At 35.8% G+C, this 16,721-nt stretch overlaps 1 protein-coding gene across 1 annotated transcript; it reads right to left on the reverse strand.

The window, feature by feature from the left end:
* Positions 1-4,669: 4,669 nt before the first annotated feature.
* On the reverse strand, positions 4,670-14,971 carry LOC104116087 (QWRF motif-containing protein 2). Its single transcript, XM_009626883.4, has 6 exons — positions 13,385-14,971; positions 11,939-12,058; positions 9,925-10,041; positions 9,731-9,820; positions 5,140-5,247; positions 4,670-5,045 (listed from the first exon to the last, which is right to left on the reverse strand). The coding sequence occupies exons 1-6, from the start codon at positions 14,825-14,827 to the stop codon at positions 4,986-4,988; spliced, it is 1,938 nt and encodes a 645-aa protein (XP_009625178.1). The 5' UTR covers positions 14,828-14,971; the 3' UTR covers positions 4,670-4,985.
* Positions 14,972-16,721: the final 1,750 nt, after the last annotated feature.

The raw sequence follows: 16,721 nt of genomic DNA on the forward strand, positions 1-16,721 counted from the left end.
AACAAAATTGCCAAAATAAAATTTGGTATGTGATGTATTATTTAATATACAACAGCACTTGTACGCATCTAGCCAAGTTATAATAAGTTCTCCATATCACAATCGGTTTAGGGTCAGAAACCAAATAATTTCCATCTAAAAATATGAATGTGATATATGATTTAATTATTCCACCACAATGCACAAAGATGAATTCCCAAATAAGGCTAGAGATATGTGTTGGTGATCTCAACAATAGGGGGAGAAAATGGAAAGCTGAAAAAGTAATGCATATAATGAATTATTATGAGTACATCGAGATCCTCGTACGAGAAAATGTGAACTTGAAGTTCAAGTGATAATTCATTTGCAAAATATTGCTAGACGTATTTGCTGACCCAAAGCTAAATGTCATATTCAGTTGCTAATGCTCCAAATAAAATAAAGTTCATAATTAATAGAGTACATGGCATGCATAAAGCATAATAGACTAATCGGTTCCAAAGATAAAACTCCTTGAAGAAGGAGAGGAGCAAATGTTCAAGATGGTCATAATAAGGAGGCAAGTGCTCTAGAAGAGTACCACGACATAACACTTCATAAGACCTCATGGGAGAGGCTCAGGTACCTGAAAATAATAAGATAAAAAGATTTCAATAAGTTATGTCTTTATTGGGTAATAGTAGAACCGATATAAAATGATCGTCAACGATATTGTTAATATAATGTAGCGCTCAATATTATTAATATTGACGAGGATCTTGAGCTCAAATCTGTCATGAAATTTGGACAGATAAATGATTGGCCAAATAAAAAATACGCAATAAAAATTGATTTCACCTGAAAAATATGAAGTTGGACGGATAGTCCCAACACCTGAAAGTATAAAGCCAGTGGAGGTATAAATGTGTTCTTGTGCGGAAAAAAAAGGTCAAGTCGATAGACATAAAGACGACTTGTGTCACAAGAAGATTTATAAATATCCTGGCATTGATTATATAGAGACATGTTCTCTTGTGGTGGATGTCGCCATTTCAGGTTTTAATCTGGCAATACAAGAAAAACGTGATATGCGTATAATGAAAATCATTGAAGGATTTAAATTGTTCTGAAACATATTAAAGAAATTTATTAAATAAAGCCTCAAAAATCCTTATACGGATTGAAACAATTAGGGCGCATTGGTATAATCGCCCGAGTGAGTACCTGTTGAAAGAAGGGTACACGAATGATTCAATTTGTCCTTGTGTCTTTATAAAAAGATCTGGATCTAAATTTGTTATAATCACCATGTATGTTGATGATTTAAATATCATTGAAACTCTTAGGGAGCTTCCTAAAGCAGAAGAGCTTCCTAAAGTAGTAGACTTGTTAAAGAAATAATTTGAAATGAAAGATCTTGGAAAGATAAATTTTGTCTTGGTCTACAAATTGAGTATATGAAAGATGAAATTTTTGTTCATCAATCAACATACACTAAAATGATTTTAAAGCGATTTTATATGGATAAAGCACATCCATTCCGACCTCATAAAAATAATGAAGAGTTTTTTGGTCCCGATATACCATATCTTAGTACAATTGGTGTACTAATGTATCTTTCTAACATTACAAGGTCTGACATAACTTTTTCAGTTAATGTCTTAACAAGATATAGCTCTGCTCCTACAAGGAGACATTGGAATGGAATCAAACACATATTGTGGTATCTAAAAGGGACTACCGATATAGGATTATTTTATGGCAATGATTGCAGTCCTGATCTTGTTGGTTATGCCGATGTTGGGTATTTATATGAACCACAAAAGGTTCGATCTCAAACAGGCTATGTGTTTACATATGGAGGCACTGCCATATCTTGACGGTCGACTAAGCAATCAATCGTGGCTACTTCATCTAATCATGCTGAGATAATTGCTATTCATGAAGCAAGTCGAGAATGTATATGGTTGAGGTCTATAATATACCTTATTCGAGACAAATGTGGTTTGAAGTGTGACAAACTACCCATAATTTTGTATGAAGACAATGCAGCATGCATAGCCCAGTTGAAGGGAGGATTCATAAAAGGGGATATGACAAAACACATTTCACCAAAGTTATTTTTCACACATGATCTTCAAAAGAATGGTGATATCAATATGCAACAGATCCGTTCAAGTGATAATATGGCTGATTTGTTCACCAAATCTCTACCAACGTCAACCTTCAAGAAACTAGTGTACAAGATTGGGATACGAAGGTTCAAGGATGTGAAATGATACTCTCATCAGGGGGAGTTAATACGCGTTGTACTCTTTTTTCCTTATAAGGTTTTGTCCCACTGGGTTTTCCTTGCAAGGTTTTTAACGAGGCAACCAAAATGCGTATTTCTAAACATGTGTACTCTTTTTCCTTCACTAGGATTTTTTTGCCATAGGATTTTTTCCTAATAAGGTTTTAACGAGGCACATTATCTATGGACATCAAAAGGGGAGTGTTATAAGAAAAATCAAATTATGGTGGATGTCTACTCTTCCTCCATGATCTTCTCAAATGCTTAATGACATATTCAATGACATATTTCTATGCTTAATGATATATTCAATGACATATTTTTCTTCACTTTTCATGTCTATATAAAGGCCTTGTAATAGATAAAAATATATATACACAATTGAAGAAGAAAATCTCTTCTTTCTCTCTATCTCTATTTCTTGTTCATATTTTACTAAATTACTTTTATTTCATAACAACATGTCTTGTTCATGTTTTACTAAGTTGCTTTTCTTTTATAACAATTCTTTCCTATTTTATACTAAAGTTTAAGTACTATTTTTGGGCTGTCACACTGCCACAGCCTTAATTCACACAAACTTGTCAACTCTTTAGACCTTACAATTACAACTGATCCAACGTATAACTATATAACATGAGAGGGTTTTCTCGATCTCATCCTTTGGACCATTGAATACTGTGAGATCCACACAATCAAAGGTCTAGATTTTGAGGACCACTTTAGTGTTTGAGGCATGCAGTCTAGGAGTTCTTGAATTTCTGACAGAACCTTGAATTCGATTAAATGTTTTGAAGAAGAATTTCTTGGATTTTAATTAGGACTTGGAAGTTGGAAGAGGTGAATATTGGTCGTTTTTGACTGATTAAATTTGTTTCAAATATAATTGACGTTTAAAAAAAAATATTTTTTATTGTTCAATTTGCTGAAAGTGTTAATTAAGTGAATATTTAAAGTATGTAAATGCGGGAGAGTAAAATTGAAAAATGCGTGGGTGAGGGGTGGTCTCGAAACTAGAGAGAGCAACTGCAATTTGAGACAAAGAGGAGTTACGAGGCGGACAAGATTGTTGACTTTTTATCCTCTATGTTTTAATTAGTTACGTATTCCATAACCAAGTTGGTATTGTACGAGTTTTATTCAATTTTGTTGTAGTCGAGGCAAGTGAGAAGAGAACAGCAAATGCTTTGCACAGTGCTTAATATATATACTACAGAAAGAAGTAATCTAAGTAAACACTTATTACATGCAATTAACATCTTAGCAGTATAGTGAGCTAGCAGATTCATATTATGTACTCCCTCCATCCCAAATTATTTATTCCCTTTGTTTTGTGTCCATAATATTAGATTTTTATAGATATTAAAAAACAATTACCTTCTTTTTTCTAAAGTTGTCCTTGGAGTAAAGAGCCTAAGAGTATTTGTTATATATTTTAATAAACAAATTAAGATTAATATGATAATTTTATTATTAATTAATGTCAAAGACGAATTTTATAATATGTGTGAAAATAGTCACAAAAAAAAATGTTAATTAAAGTGAACCGGAGGGAGTATCATTCTTTCGCTTCTTGATATTTACTTTATATGAATGTTGACCTAACATTTTAAAATGTCGGATGCGTTGGAAATCAAATTCTTTTGTCCAACTTGAAACACGCACCTTCTCTCCACCGCTTGACTATGTAGGCAACTTTTTATTGCTCATTGTTTGCCTACATCTTCTATACTCGTTTCCTTAGTGCCAATTGCCCTAAAGCCAATGTGGACGTCATTTATTTTGGACCATACTTCCTCTCATTTTTAAAAATTAATCCTTTTGATAAAAATTAAATTAAATTAAATTTCAAAATATTTAATATTTTTACAGAACAAGAAGCCATTTATCATCTCTTTATTTGCAGATCTATCCTTCCTGCTCCAATATAAAGTGTTAGCCAAGTAATACGTTTGAGGGAGAGATAAAAGATTAGAAAAATACTCCTATAACTAAGTGGTGCAAAAACCATTAAAAACGGATAATATGAATCAAAGCGAGTACTAAAGTAATGATTATTAAGTTCAGGTAGCAGTATTGAGAATAAGATGTTTTCAGTTCATATCTTACGAAGTAGGAATTTGTGTGAAAATTAAACGCGGAGTGCTTCTCACTGTGTGTTGAGGTTATAGATTCCAGGTCCAGTGCTAAATATTCTGTCACATATTTCTCCAAATTCTTTACCTAGGAAGAAGGTACATATATTAAAATTACTAACTACTACATAACTATATTCTCCCAAAACAACCTGTCTAAACTAATCTCTTTCATACTCTTACAAGTTGGAATCTGGGAAGCAAATTCTTACACATTCACAGGAAACAACACGCGCGCTCACACACCACAGAGAGATACAGAGATGAAAACACTAGGAAGTTCCAGGAAGTGCTGAATGATTGTCTAATTAGAATTTTACATATATATACACGAGTTCTTTTTTCTCTTCTTCCTTGACAAACAGTGGAAAAAGAAAAGAACGAAAGATTAGAGCATGTATACAGCTGATTAGTGGGAAAGAAATCATTTCCGAAATCTTCTGACAGAGAAGAATACATGAGCTGGGAGCAGATGTGTTGCAAAAATGCCAAACAAGAACCAGGACTAGTCATCGTTCTCTTGCTCTGGCCACCGTTACTATAGGGTGTTAGCATTAAAAATTTTGTCAAATAACATCAGTTCTACACCTGTATTGTCAGGCTGTTGATCCGCGGTTATGTTGTATTACGTGTGTTCTCAAACTACAGTCTTTAACCTGGTCCACAATTCATAATATTAATCATAATCTGAGTAATGCAGAAAAGACCTACACAGAAGAAGAACACATGAAATGGCTGCTGCTGCATTACCTGCATTGTTGCTATCATCGACAAGAAATCTTTGCACTGTTCAAGAGAAGCCTGCTCTTTGGCAGCTACTTTGGCAAGTTCACTTACCAAAGAATTTAATTCCTCCACCTGAAAAGGACACACTTTTTAGGCATCCACCAAATTATCACACAAGTCTATCATATTTCTTAAAAGTAAATCTTCTTTTGCTATCAAAACAACTAAGTTTTTTAGAAAGTTACAATAAAAGTACAGCTCGTCTGTTGTAGCAGATTACTACTAATATGCACCAGCAGTTCAGTTGGAAGGAGGAATTGTGCTACTGCTGGTAACCTCAAGATACATATCACGAGAACAGATAATACCCAACTTTCAAAAATCAAAGTAGACTTTTAACACAGGAAGCTTCAACAGATACTTCCACAACCCACATATTCATCACTGTTTACAGTCTTGAACAAGTAATGATCCTTATGTCATCTACTTCCATCATACAATAACAAGAGCTGTATTGCAACTACACCAGAATTCATTCCATTACGAAAACAAAAGCAGGTTATATATAGATCTCCAACAATGGATAACATCATTCCATACGTTTTATTTATTCCGCAGGCAAAGCAAATCTAGGTAATCCTTAAATGAACACCACAACCACTGATTCATATATCAAAGATGCCTATGTTACATTACTGTTAGACAGAAGTCAACAGAAAATATCTAATAGTCAATTTGACACTGCTACAGACACAAGTAATGTTCGTAACTTCGTATATATTCACCAATTCAAAAGGACCCTGAAGAGTGGGTACACAACAGAAGAATTACACTCAACATTATAGTTAGTCAAGGTAGCAAAGCGATCAACTTCCATTAGACAGGCAAATTGCAGACAATAGAGAGGCATTGCCGGTGGAATTACTAATAAAGGGGACACATGGAATTTCCTGGGATGGATCTTTTAAAAGAATTATTCAGGACGGAGAATGGAGAAAAGACCATTTTCTTCAAGCAATATATAGCCTAGTGACAGTGGAGGAACATCCAGGATGGTGTTGAGGGGCCTGGGTTAGACTTGTTCCTTGGTGAGATTGCTTTGTCTAGACGATAAGGGAGAGAGGAATCATGTGGTGAAATATTAGCAAGACGGGGGCACCAAAAGGGTAACCTTCTTTACGTGGCGGTCACATGGAATCTTATACGGTGCAAAACTTGAGGGATTGCACATTGGTAAGATGGTGCCGTGTGTGCAAGAAATGTGGTGAGACTACTTGCTCTTCCCCGGACCCTACGATAATGCGGGATTTTTTGTGCACCGGGCTGCCCCTTTACTGCTTGCTCTTCATTGCAAGTATGCAGATGGGTTATAGAATTTGGTGTACTTGATGTTTAACATTTCATGGCTGCTTCCAGGAACAGTTGCTAAAGCCATTTTGACAAGGGGATTGAGCAAAACTAGAAAGAAAAGTCAGTCTGGGAATAGCACTTTCATGCATCTTGCAGAGGACTGGGGAGATACCAAAATTAACAAAAGAGTTAGATGGGTTGAGACGATGTGAAAATCAAGAGACACAAAATCTTTTACTTATACTTCTGGTGTAAAGAACACATTTCTTTTTGTAAAGATGGTTAGATTTTTCTGAAGCCTAATACTAGATACTTCTATCTATTCAACTTTTGCCACCTTCTTTATGTCTATTAATGAGATGGTTATTCTGACTTATAAAAGGGCAGCCTGTGTACTAAGCTCCCAGCTCCAGCTACGCCCAGGTCAGGAAAAGGATCGGACCACATTGGGTCCTATGTACACAGCCTTACCTCAGATTACTTTAATAGGTTGTTTCGGCGGCTTGAACCCGTGACCTCCGGGTCATACGGTGGCAACTTATACCGTTGGGCCAAAGCTCCCCTAGTCAATAGATTACAGGATTGGCTGAAGGCAACTAGCATAGAGTGGAGGCGTAGTTTTAGTTGTTTGTTCTATATCTGAATAACAGGATTGGGCAGTCATTAGGCTACAGTAGTTATCCCATTTCTGCAACAATTAAGCTGGAGTTCCAGATCACTTGCCGCACAAACTAGCTGTTTCATTGAATTTCTTGTACATGGAACTGGTTTGGGAACCATCTAGATCCTAAGGTGTCAAAAGCACTGCTAGACTACAATGTGTTAAAGACAGTATTTTAAAAACCAGACTATCCTATTGTTTACAGCTTTAAATTTTTGAATGAGGTGGTTCGCAAAATTCAATACTTTTTCTTGGTGTTGCTTGTATACAATCAAGAAGACATGATGCATGTGATCCTTATCAAAAAGACTTGATGCATATGAAACTTAGAACTGAATAGAGTTTATTCTGGTCGGAAACCATGTTTCATCACTAATCCAGCTATTACTTTCTATTTTTTTGGTTTGTTGATAAAATCTAATTCCAGCTATTATTATATTATAACGAATGACTTTATGCATATTTCTGTCAGACATTGGCTGAACTAATTTCATCCTTTTCCAATTCCAAAGCGAACAAGTGAACTCATGCAGTCTGCTTTCGACCTTTTATAGGTCCAAATGCACTACAATTACTAACTTATGTTATTAAGTAGATTTTTTGGTCTAGCCTTCAGTCAAGAACTGGAGTTCCAAGTCTAACCATTGTGTAATCAAGTGCGCAAGCCTCCAGGTAGTAATTTAATCAACCAAATGCTCGAGCAACATGGCAAGTGGAATCTAAATTTCACAAGGTGAGGTTCTCAAATTTTTTCCTTATCCTCCACCAAATCTTATGTTCATGTATTTGTCCTTCATTTTTTATTCTGCTTTATATTCCAGCTTACTTGACCCTAATGTTCATATCTTGTATGCATGTATTTGTCCTTAATCTTTGCGGAAGATACTCGTGTCCAAAACTCATTGTTTCTCTAGTTTATGTTGGTTGGTTACAGATTCTTACTCAACTTCATTATTTTCTAGTCCTACCAGTAAAACTGCAAATTGCGTTCACGACAGGGTAACATTTCTGCTAATTGCCAGGAAGGCAAATTGTCTCTTCCAAATTGCTTGTTCAATTCTTTCTAACTTTATGTACAAATTTACAACTATCTCATGCAACAGACCTCCTCGGTCTACTTGGCAAAATCATTTCATTCAAAACAATGAAATTGGATCAAAGAATGAGCAATCTTTTAATATCTTACTTTTTCCCCTAAACAAAATTGCAGACAATTGACATCAGTTTCTTCTATCAAGAAACCATGATTCTAACAGATCAAATCCAATAAAGCTGCCTAATGATTTTTACCACTATACTGCATTCTACAGCTCTGGAAACAAAGGTTTTCAACACAAAGACTTCTCTTTGTAATATTTTCCTTGTCTTTCCTAATTCCTTTTTTTTTTTTTTTGATGAAGTAAATTCCTAATTCCTTTTTCTTATCACTTCACTCCTTTCATGAGTTTTGAGAAGTTGGCTTGTTAGCTGGAAATTGATCTTCTTTCCTTTCTTTTCATTTCCTTATAATTTTCCTGTATGATGTTGTAACTCTGGAGATTTAAAGGGTTGCCCCGTTTACCTCTCTCTTCCCTATTTTTCATTGGGATCACTATGAACTATTACAAATTCCAAGTAATAAGCTACCTAAACTAAGTTCCTTGTTATTATTTAGAATCTCTTATGGAATCCTCCAAGTAAAATACTGCTTTTACTGCAGTACTTTTAACAATATGCCTTGATCCTATAATGATCGGCAGCACCAGCAAAACCTGAGAAATCATCTTGTTAAAGGAGTTATTCTGAATTACACTGAGATGAAAAAGAAAATGCAGCTTCCTTTGACTTGGCTTTTCTTTTATTACTTGAGACGAGAATAAAAGGGCACAATGGAAGAAAAAAATCTATATAGGCGATACCAATTTTTTAGATTAAGTCTTAGTCATGTTAGTATGTTTACCTTATAGGTCCAACGATTTCTAGAGTCCTTTAGTCCTTTGTTCTTATTTTTATTTACGTTATATAATTTTTTTTTTTGATTTGCACCGGGTGTCCGAGTCTCTTTGAGCCCCCGACTAATCCAGGGGGTGCACAGGCCCTCGGCAAGGAGTTTCCCGTGCACCACGGTTAATTCAGGTTTTACCCAGTCCGATGGCCCTCAGAAATCGTTTGCACCCAGTGGGTATCGAACTTGAGACCTTGAAAGGGAGCAAACCCCAAGGCTCAAGTCAATTACCACCAGGCCAACCCCTGAGGGTTTACGTTATATAATATTGAACGGAGATCAACTTAAATGGAGCGCCACAGAAACTGATGATTCATATATTGAGGAGCAGTTGTTAGATGAGAGAGAGATAACAAAATCTGAAGAGGATCCATTCCACATCAGAAAGAGCTCAATATAATATTTGTGACATGGGAACAACTCTATTGCTATTCAATACAAACTTCAACAACAGTTGTGAGCTACTTGATAAACAATATTCTATGTTGCTTAAATATCCTAACAGCTTTATCAAAAGCAAAAGAAAAATGAAGAGGAACCAGTACACTCACTACGCATTAACTGAATTCACGGCAACAGTCACCATTAACAGAAAGATAGCTAGATGAAAATGAGGTTACCTTGCCAAAAATGGAACCGACTGAGGATGCCATTGCCTGCATCACACCATGCGCTGAACTAACAGCATCCTTCAAGTTTTGGATGTCAACCTGTTGTTATTAACACACAGATTACATGAAACTATATGTGACCTCTTATGAAAAACAGAAACGAAGCCTAAAACCAAAATATAATGTGTCACCCAATAACATACATGAGCTCCTCCAATGACCGGTAGACGGAGAGTGCTCGCTTTCAAGGCTTCAATTGCTCCAAGCAGTGAGATGGAGTGTTCTTTATCAAATGAAGACCAATCTTCTAAGGACATCATCTACAGAAGAAAAGAATCAACTTAGCTCACAATAATCATATCATGCCTACAGTTATTCTCTCTGATAACTACTACAAGACCACATCAACTAGATCAACTGGAAGACACTTTCTCTCAGAGTCTCAGACACTTATTCAGAATAACAAATTGCAGTTGATATAAACAGTCAGACTTTCCGATTAGGAGTGGGTTTCCAGATGAATTGGCTCTACTTTGGCTGAAAACTGACGAGGATGGCACCATATATGAAACATAAAAAAAGATAGTATTTGAGCTGAGAAAATATAAACCAACTGAGACGAAACTGGATGCATTTTTAGTTGCAAATTGTATTCACGAATGATGTATTTCAGGGATTTTATTCATATATTGAAGGTGAAAGCTAGAATCTAATTGTTGCCCGACTGCAGAAAATCAGAGCAACAAGGCAAACACAGAGGTGTCTGGTACTCGCTGCCGGAGTAAGGAAAAACATCAAACAAGTCATTGACTACTTTTAGAGTAATTTTACTCCTGCAAAAAAATGAAGTACCACAACACTCTTGTAAATATGAACTTATAAAACAGAAGGAATTGCATTGCTACATGCACAAGCGAAGATTAGAAGGTGAGCTTTCCAACAGAATGAATGGGGCAAAAACTTAAGAACATATAGCAAGTTACTCTCATTCTGAATAGCAAAGCAAAGAAATTAAAACTATCAATTTTGAAATCCGCTCTTAGGGGTGAGAGAAAGCTTGAACAGTAGATAATTGTGTTAGGTAGGGTAATCTGTCACTTATGTGAACTTATGCAATAAGCATCCCATGTATCAGTAAGAAACGGAACAACTCCCAAAAGTCAGAAATTGTCCTAAATTATATTTTGGGTTGTTCCTAAAACAAATGCACTCCCTAAAAGAAACTTTTCCTCTCACTCTCAATACTCTACTACGAAAAGTTCATAAGAAACCAACTAAAATGGGTTAAAATTCCTCGGAATGTTAGAGTTGCATTTGGTGTCAGCTAGAAAGGAGCATAGAATATTTCCATTCCGGATAGGCCTGACACGAGTAGAGTAGTCAATAAGATTCATGGGCAAAGTTAAGAGGCAAATGTCAAAAGGTCAACAGCATCGCTCATATTGAGATGCTCATTATTAGTATTTGCTGGGCAATATAAGATTCATGTTATGCATGCCATAGAGAGGAGTGCAAAGGAAGATGGAAAGTGAAGACAATGCAAAGGTATTAGATGAAACTAGCTTGGGTTTCAATGAGTCCAGGGATCAAACATGATGAAATAGCAGAATATCCAACTGACATTTGAATACAATATAACTTTAAGGAAATTTGAAAATATGAAGGACCTGAACTGGTACCACTGGCACATTCCAATTATAGTCATGATTCATGGATGATGCGTTAGAGGGCTTCTTTTCATATGCCAAAAGAGGTAGATCAAGCAGCACCACAATTCAATAACTATCGGCAGAGGAAGGAGGATTCTTTTAAAGGATAATAAAATAAAATTTTGAGATATTAATGGGGTATTGACAGTGAAAGGCAAATTAGGATTAAGTTAAGTAGCAGCTATGCTTAATAATCAAACAAAAAGAAACAGGAGAGAAAAGGCAATTATTGAGCTCAAAAGTAAAGCAGATACCAAAAGTGAAAATAAAGCTCATCCTGAAGTGCAACCAAACTATGTTAATAGAGGGCAAAGTTTTTCTTAGCCTTCTCAATAAAAAGAGGGGCAAAGTTAGGCTGCATCAGGCTGGCTGATTTTACCTTGTAAGGAATATCTTTTCAACGGAATATGAAATAAGCATGAAACCAAAAGATGATATCACCCAAAAATCCAGCAAGAATTTATAATATGGAAAATGTACCTAGGGGAACAAAGAGCTGGTACCATACCTGTCCCTTTAAAATGGAAGCTAGCTTCAATTTCTGCCTCAGCAACTGTAGCCTGTGTCTTTTCTTAGTGATTGTATCACGTAAATCTGATATTGTTATCCATGCGTTCCACAAAGTTTTCTGCAAAAAGTACAACATTTTAGCTTATAAAATGGGTAGGGATCTTGTTTATCAATCAGCATAAACTTATTAAAGGAACTAAGATAAGACCTTCAATCTTTATAACAACCTAGTGAATTGAAGCTATTTTCAAGACGGCTTGAGCCAAAAGGAAGGATCCGATAGAAGCTTTCTAAGAAAAGAACTGCATAACCACTGGATTGATCAACATTAACAGATAGAATTTCAGTAAAAGTTACCTATCTCAATTAGCAAGTGAGAAGAACAATGACCAAATCGATGACAATATATGAAGTCTTATAACTTCAGTTAAAAAATTCTCTTACAACATCTCTTATCCACAAACTAAAAATTGAAGGTTTAATTCATATAAGATCAGAAAGCAAGAGAGTTCCTTGCAAGGCAATTTGGCCTAACCATGCTCCTAGCTACGTAAACTTCTTTGTTTGGACAGCAGCTTGAGACACAATTTTAACAGTTGATAATTAGATAAGAAACAAAACAATACATATCAGCTGGTACTTTTTTTGTGCAAAGAAACTAGTGAAGATATTAATCATTTTCTCATTCTCCGTAAGATCGCCAACCAAGCAGTGGAATTTCTTTTTGCAACTTTTTGGTGCTACCAAGACAATGCCTAGGACTGTTATCAGACTATTCAATGATGGAGGGGACAGAAAAGAAGAACCAGCGGAGCAGAGCTTGGAATGTAGTCCCACAAGCAATTATATGGATTATATGGAGAGAACAAAACCGAATGAAAATTCATGGAATAGGTAAAACGTTTAATCAAATTCTAAAACTGAACTTTATTTTATTTTTGGAGTTAGCATGAGTTGCCCGCATGTATAGATAACCGCCTGCATTCTGTAGATAGAAATGTCAATCACTAAAGATCTATTACTATTAGGTATGTGCTTTTCTTATCCCTAGAAGTCATTTATACCCTACCAAAGGAAAATTCATGTAAGAGGAATGATTTGAAGTACTTGTTCACATAGCTCTTCTGCGAGGTATGGAAGAATCTGAGCTCCCTTGTTCTTATTTCTCACATCCCACAAAATTTATAAGGAAAAAGAATAAAATCAGGGGGAAAACAGTTTGAAGTTGAAGGGGTATACACAACAAACCAATCAATCAACCTACACCTCCATTCCAAGACAAGTTGCAGTCTGCGATACAAATCCTCTACATATTCCGCTATATTTAGGCCCAGTTGAATTTAATACTAGTAAGTAATCCTTAGGGGTACACGCAACACATTATAGTGAAATATTGATATCGATTTAAGAGATTCAAACTTTACAGTGAAAAGTATAGCTTTACCTCTGCATTGTGTTTTTGCACCAGCAAAGTTGCTTCAGTCGTAGCATTTACAAAGCGCCATTGTAAGTGTCGATTGTACAGAAGCCGCAACAAGTGTGCATCAACAATTCGATTTTCGCCAACCTTCCCCCTCCGAACATCAACAGCAAAACTAAGAACTGAAGGGGTCTCAAGGAAGTTACTATTAATAGTGCTAACCACATTTCTGACACGTGATGGACTAGGCATTCCTCTGGAAGGAGATGACCCAATAAGCTTACTAGGAGATGCAGACCGAATGCTTCCACGAATAGGCGATGACATTGTTCGCGGGGACGATATTGGGACATCACTAGAGTACTTTCTCAACTTCGGTGGCACAACCAATTTGGAACCTGGACTTGTCGATAAAGGCGACCCAGGATCCTGCAACCTCCTCAACCTACTATTTGTTTCTTGCCAAAACCTAGCAGAAACAACAATGCCACGAGGCACGCCGCGTATACGTGAACTCCCACCACACTCCTGCACTCCTGAAGTACTACCAGAAGAAACACTATCCGTGTCAGATGCAGTAAGATCAGAGGGTAGAGACGACTCATTATGTACGTCCTGAGGTTGTTCAACAGCCTTCAAAGCCGGCTCAGCATTTCCCAAATCAAGACTCAACCTTCCATCGAATGAAGCCCTCCTTTCATCAATCATAGATTGCTGCAGTGTCCTAATTACATTCCCAGATCCAATAACCTTGTTTCTATCCCCATTATTATTACTACAATCTAAGCTCCTCGCCAGCGGATTCCCCTGCCTAGCCCTCCCCGGCCAACGATGCTGATCAATAGGCTTAGAATTCTCCAACTGATCTGCCCCACCATAATCAGCTCTCCCTCTAAGAGGAGTAGTAGTACTACCACTACTAGTACTCCTCCTCCTCTCAGGTGTTCCTTTCCTTAAACTACTCAAATTAGGAGAAGGTGGAGCCACCTTAGTCTTACTTACAGGTAGTGAAAAGGTTTCACCTTGAAATGAAACTGATAAACTCCTAGTAGAAGTCACCAGCAGCTTTGTTGCTGCAGAAACTTCACCTACATTACTGCTTACTTTAGAATCAAGATCAGGTGTAAGAGGCCTAGAAACCGCAGACGACCGTCTCCGGTCAGTCACTGAAACAGATCTTTTGGGACCTGAAACAGGAGTAGTAGTATTTGACAAATTTCTTGAAACTAAAGGAGAAGGGAATCGTCTAGTACTAGAAGAAGTTGAAGTTGAAGATAGTGAAGAAGAATTAGAAGAGGAAGTGGAAGGAGAAGGGGACATGTAACGAGATTGGACAGTTCTTGATTTGGGTCTTTTAAGGTTAGCAGCAACTCCAACTCCATTGTTGTCTGGTAACAATGGAGGTCTTCTTGAAGGCTCATCTTTGGGGTTTTGTCGGCCACTTGTTGAAACAGCAGCCACCATCATCTCACACTCACACACACACACAGTAACTCTCACTCTTTCTCTCCAAAATGGGAAATTCAGCTCTCACATTGTATTTTCAAAACAAAATACACTTACCCATTAGCTGTTTCAGTGTCGCCATGGCCTAAATCCTGCAAAGAAAGATCAAGATTCAAGAAATTCCACCATAACTCAAAACCCCATTATGAGTTTCTGATAAAGTCCTCATTTTTTCAAGATTTTACAGCTCAAACAGCACTAGTTTTAAAGCAGAATAACTTTAAAACAGAGAAATTAGAGAAGTGGTTTTCCGGTGAGAGTAAAGGAGGAGGAGCAAAGAGGTGAGTGAAAAGGCTCAGATTTGGGGGTACAGAAAATTGGTACATCCTCTTTAGGCTATTGGGTGGTTTTGGGGTTTTGTGAATCTTTGGAAAGACGTTACGCTAAGCAAATCATAATTTTGTGTTTCACTTATTTCTTAATGATTTTTAATGTGCTTTGTTTATTTACACAGTAATGTGTATGTATTTGGTAATTAGAAAATGATTATTTTGCTTTGTAATTAAATCATCATTTTGTTTAAGTTGAGAGGTTGTTTGTATTATAAGAGGCGTGACTATCTTTATTTTTGTCTATTTGCGAGTGGAGTTCGTAGGTATTGATGGAGGTGTCCCAACTCCACATAAAAGCTCTCCCATACTTGAAATGCAAGTAATTACTTTAATATTTTTTGCTTTAGTATATTTTGTCCCTTTCCTCAATTACGAATATGACATATCAAAACAAATAATAATACTACTATAACAATAACTACAACTCCGTTACACTTGCTGGATAATTTTATGTATGGTCATTTAATTTTTAGTATATTACACTAAAATTAATTATTATTATAACGAAAGAATAACTCATATATGTATATATAAATTGTGAAATTGCTATATTTAATTTGACACCTCAATTGTTTTTTTTCCTTCTTATAAGTGGGTCAAAAGTGCTATTTTTAATTTTTTAAGAGGTGACACTTGGATTTATGTAGTATGAGTTGTTAAAGCAACCTTTTTGGCATTTCAGACCGAATTTTAGCATTTATTGATGTTTTTCATGTACTGTATTATATTATGCATAATTTAGTTTTTTTTTTCTTTTTTTTTTCATTACAAAATTTAGTTGTGTGATTTTAACAAACTGACTGAAAAACTGAAAGTTGGATAATTGTCATTAGACTAGTACAGTAGTTAGTAGATGATAACCATTCAACTCTTTCTAACACCAGTGGTTGATCTTTTTATCCAATTGTTGGGGATTTGCATTATGTATATTACTTGTAAAGTTGTAATCATTTAAATTACCCTATACAAAATTTGCGCCATTAACATTTTTTGTTAGGCAACCGCGGAAGCTATATTTATATTGCTATATGACAATCTAAATTACTCCTATTTCAACTTCTTTTAATAAATAAATAAAAAGTCCTAGTATTAAAGTTTTTTAAGACTTGGATGTCAAATCAATCAAGAAAATTAAAAAAGAGAGAATCTTTATACCAAAGGCCCCAGTTATATTATACTACTAAGAAGTTAAGTTACAGGGCTATAGCCCCATAAATAGAAATTTGGACAACTCAAATTAACAAAAAGCCCTAGTAGATTCCATTTTGCTCCTAGAGGTCATGCTAATATATTCGGTAGACTTTTTCTTTTTAATTAACTACCTACAATGTAGTTGGCGCAAAGTTATAGGTTAACTAAGATAAAACAAATTTCCTAGTTTGACCATTAAAGTAGCCCCTTGAACTACTAACAACAATTGTCAAAAGATCTAACAGTAATAAGAGGCAAGAAGCCAAGGAATCTTTGTCCCACAATTGACTGTTCTTGTATTTTTAGGGCTTAATTTTTTAGCAAAGAAAACG

The sequence above is a fragment of the Nicotiana tomentosiformis genome, chromosome 1 (genome assembly GCF_000390325.3).
Source record: "Nicotiana tomentosiformis chromosome 1, ASM39032v3, whole genome shotgun sequence".
NCBI classification, from domain to species: domain Eukaryota; kingdom Viridiplantae; phylum Streptophyta; class Magnoliopsida; order Solanales; family Solanaceae; genus Nicotiana; species Nicotiana tomentosiformis.

What these genes read in the sequence shown, in the direction of transcription:
- LOC104116087 (XM_009626883.4), bottom strand. Translation starts at nt 14,827, where the DNA reads ATGATGGTGGCTGCTGTTTCAACAAGTGGCCGACAAAACCCCAAAGAT. An exon ending in CGGTCATTGGAGGAGCTCAT is followed by an intron (nt 9,821 to 9,924) that starts GTATGTTATTGG and finishes TAATAACAACAG; the next exon opens with GTTGACATCCAAAACTTGAA. An exon ending in TCGGTTCCATTTTTGGCAAG is followed by an intron (nt 5,248 to 9,730) that starts GTAACCTCATTT and finishes TGTCCTTTTCAG; the next exon opens with GTGGAGGAATTAAATTCTTT.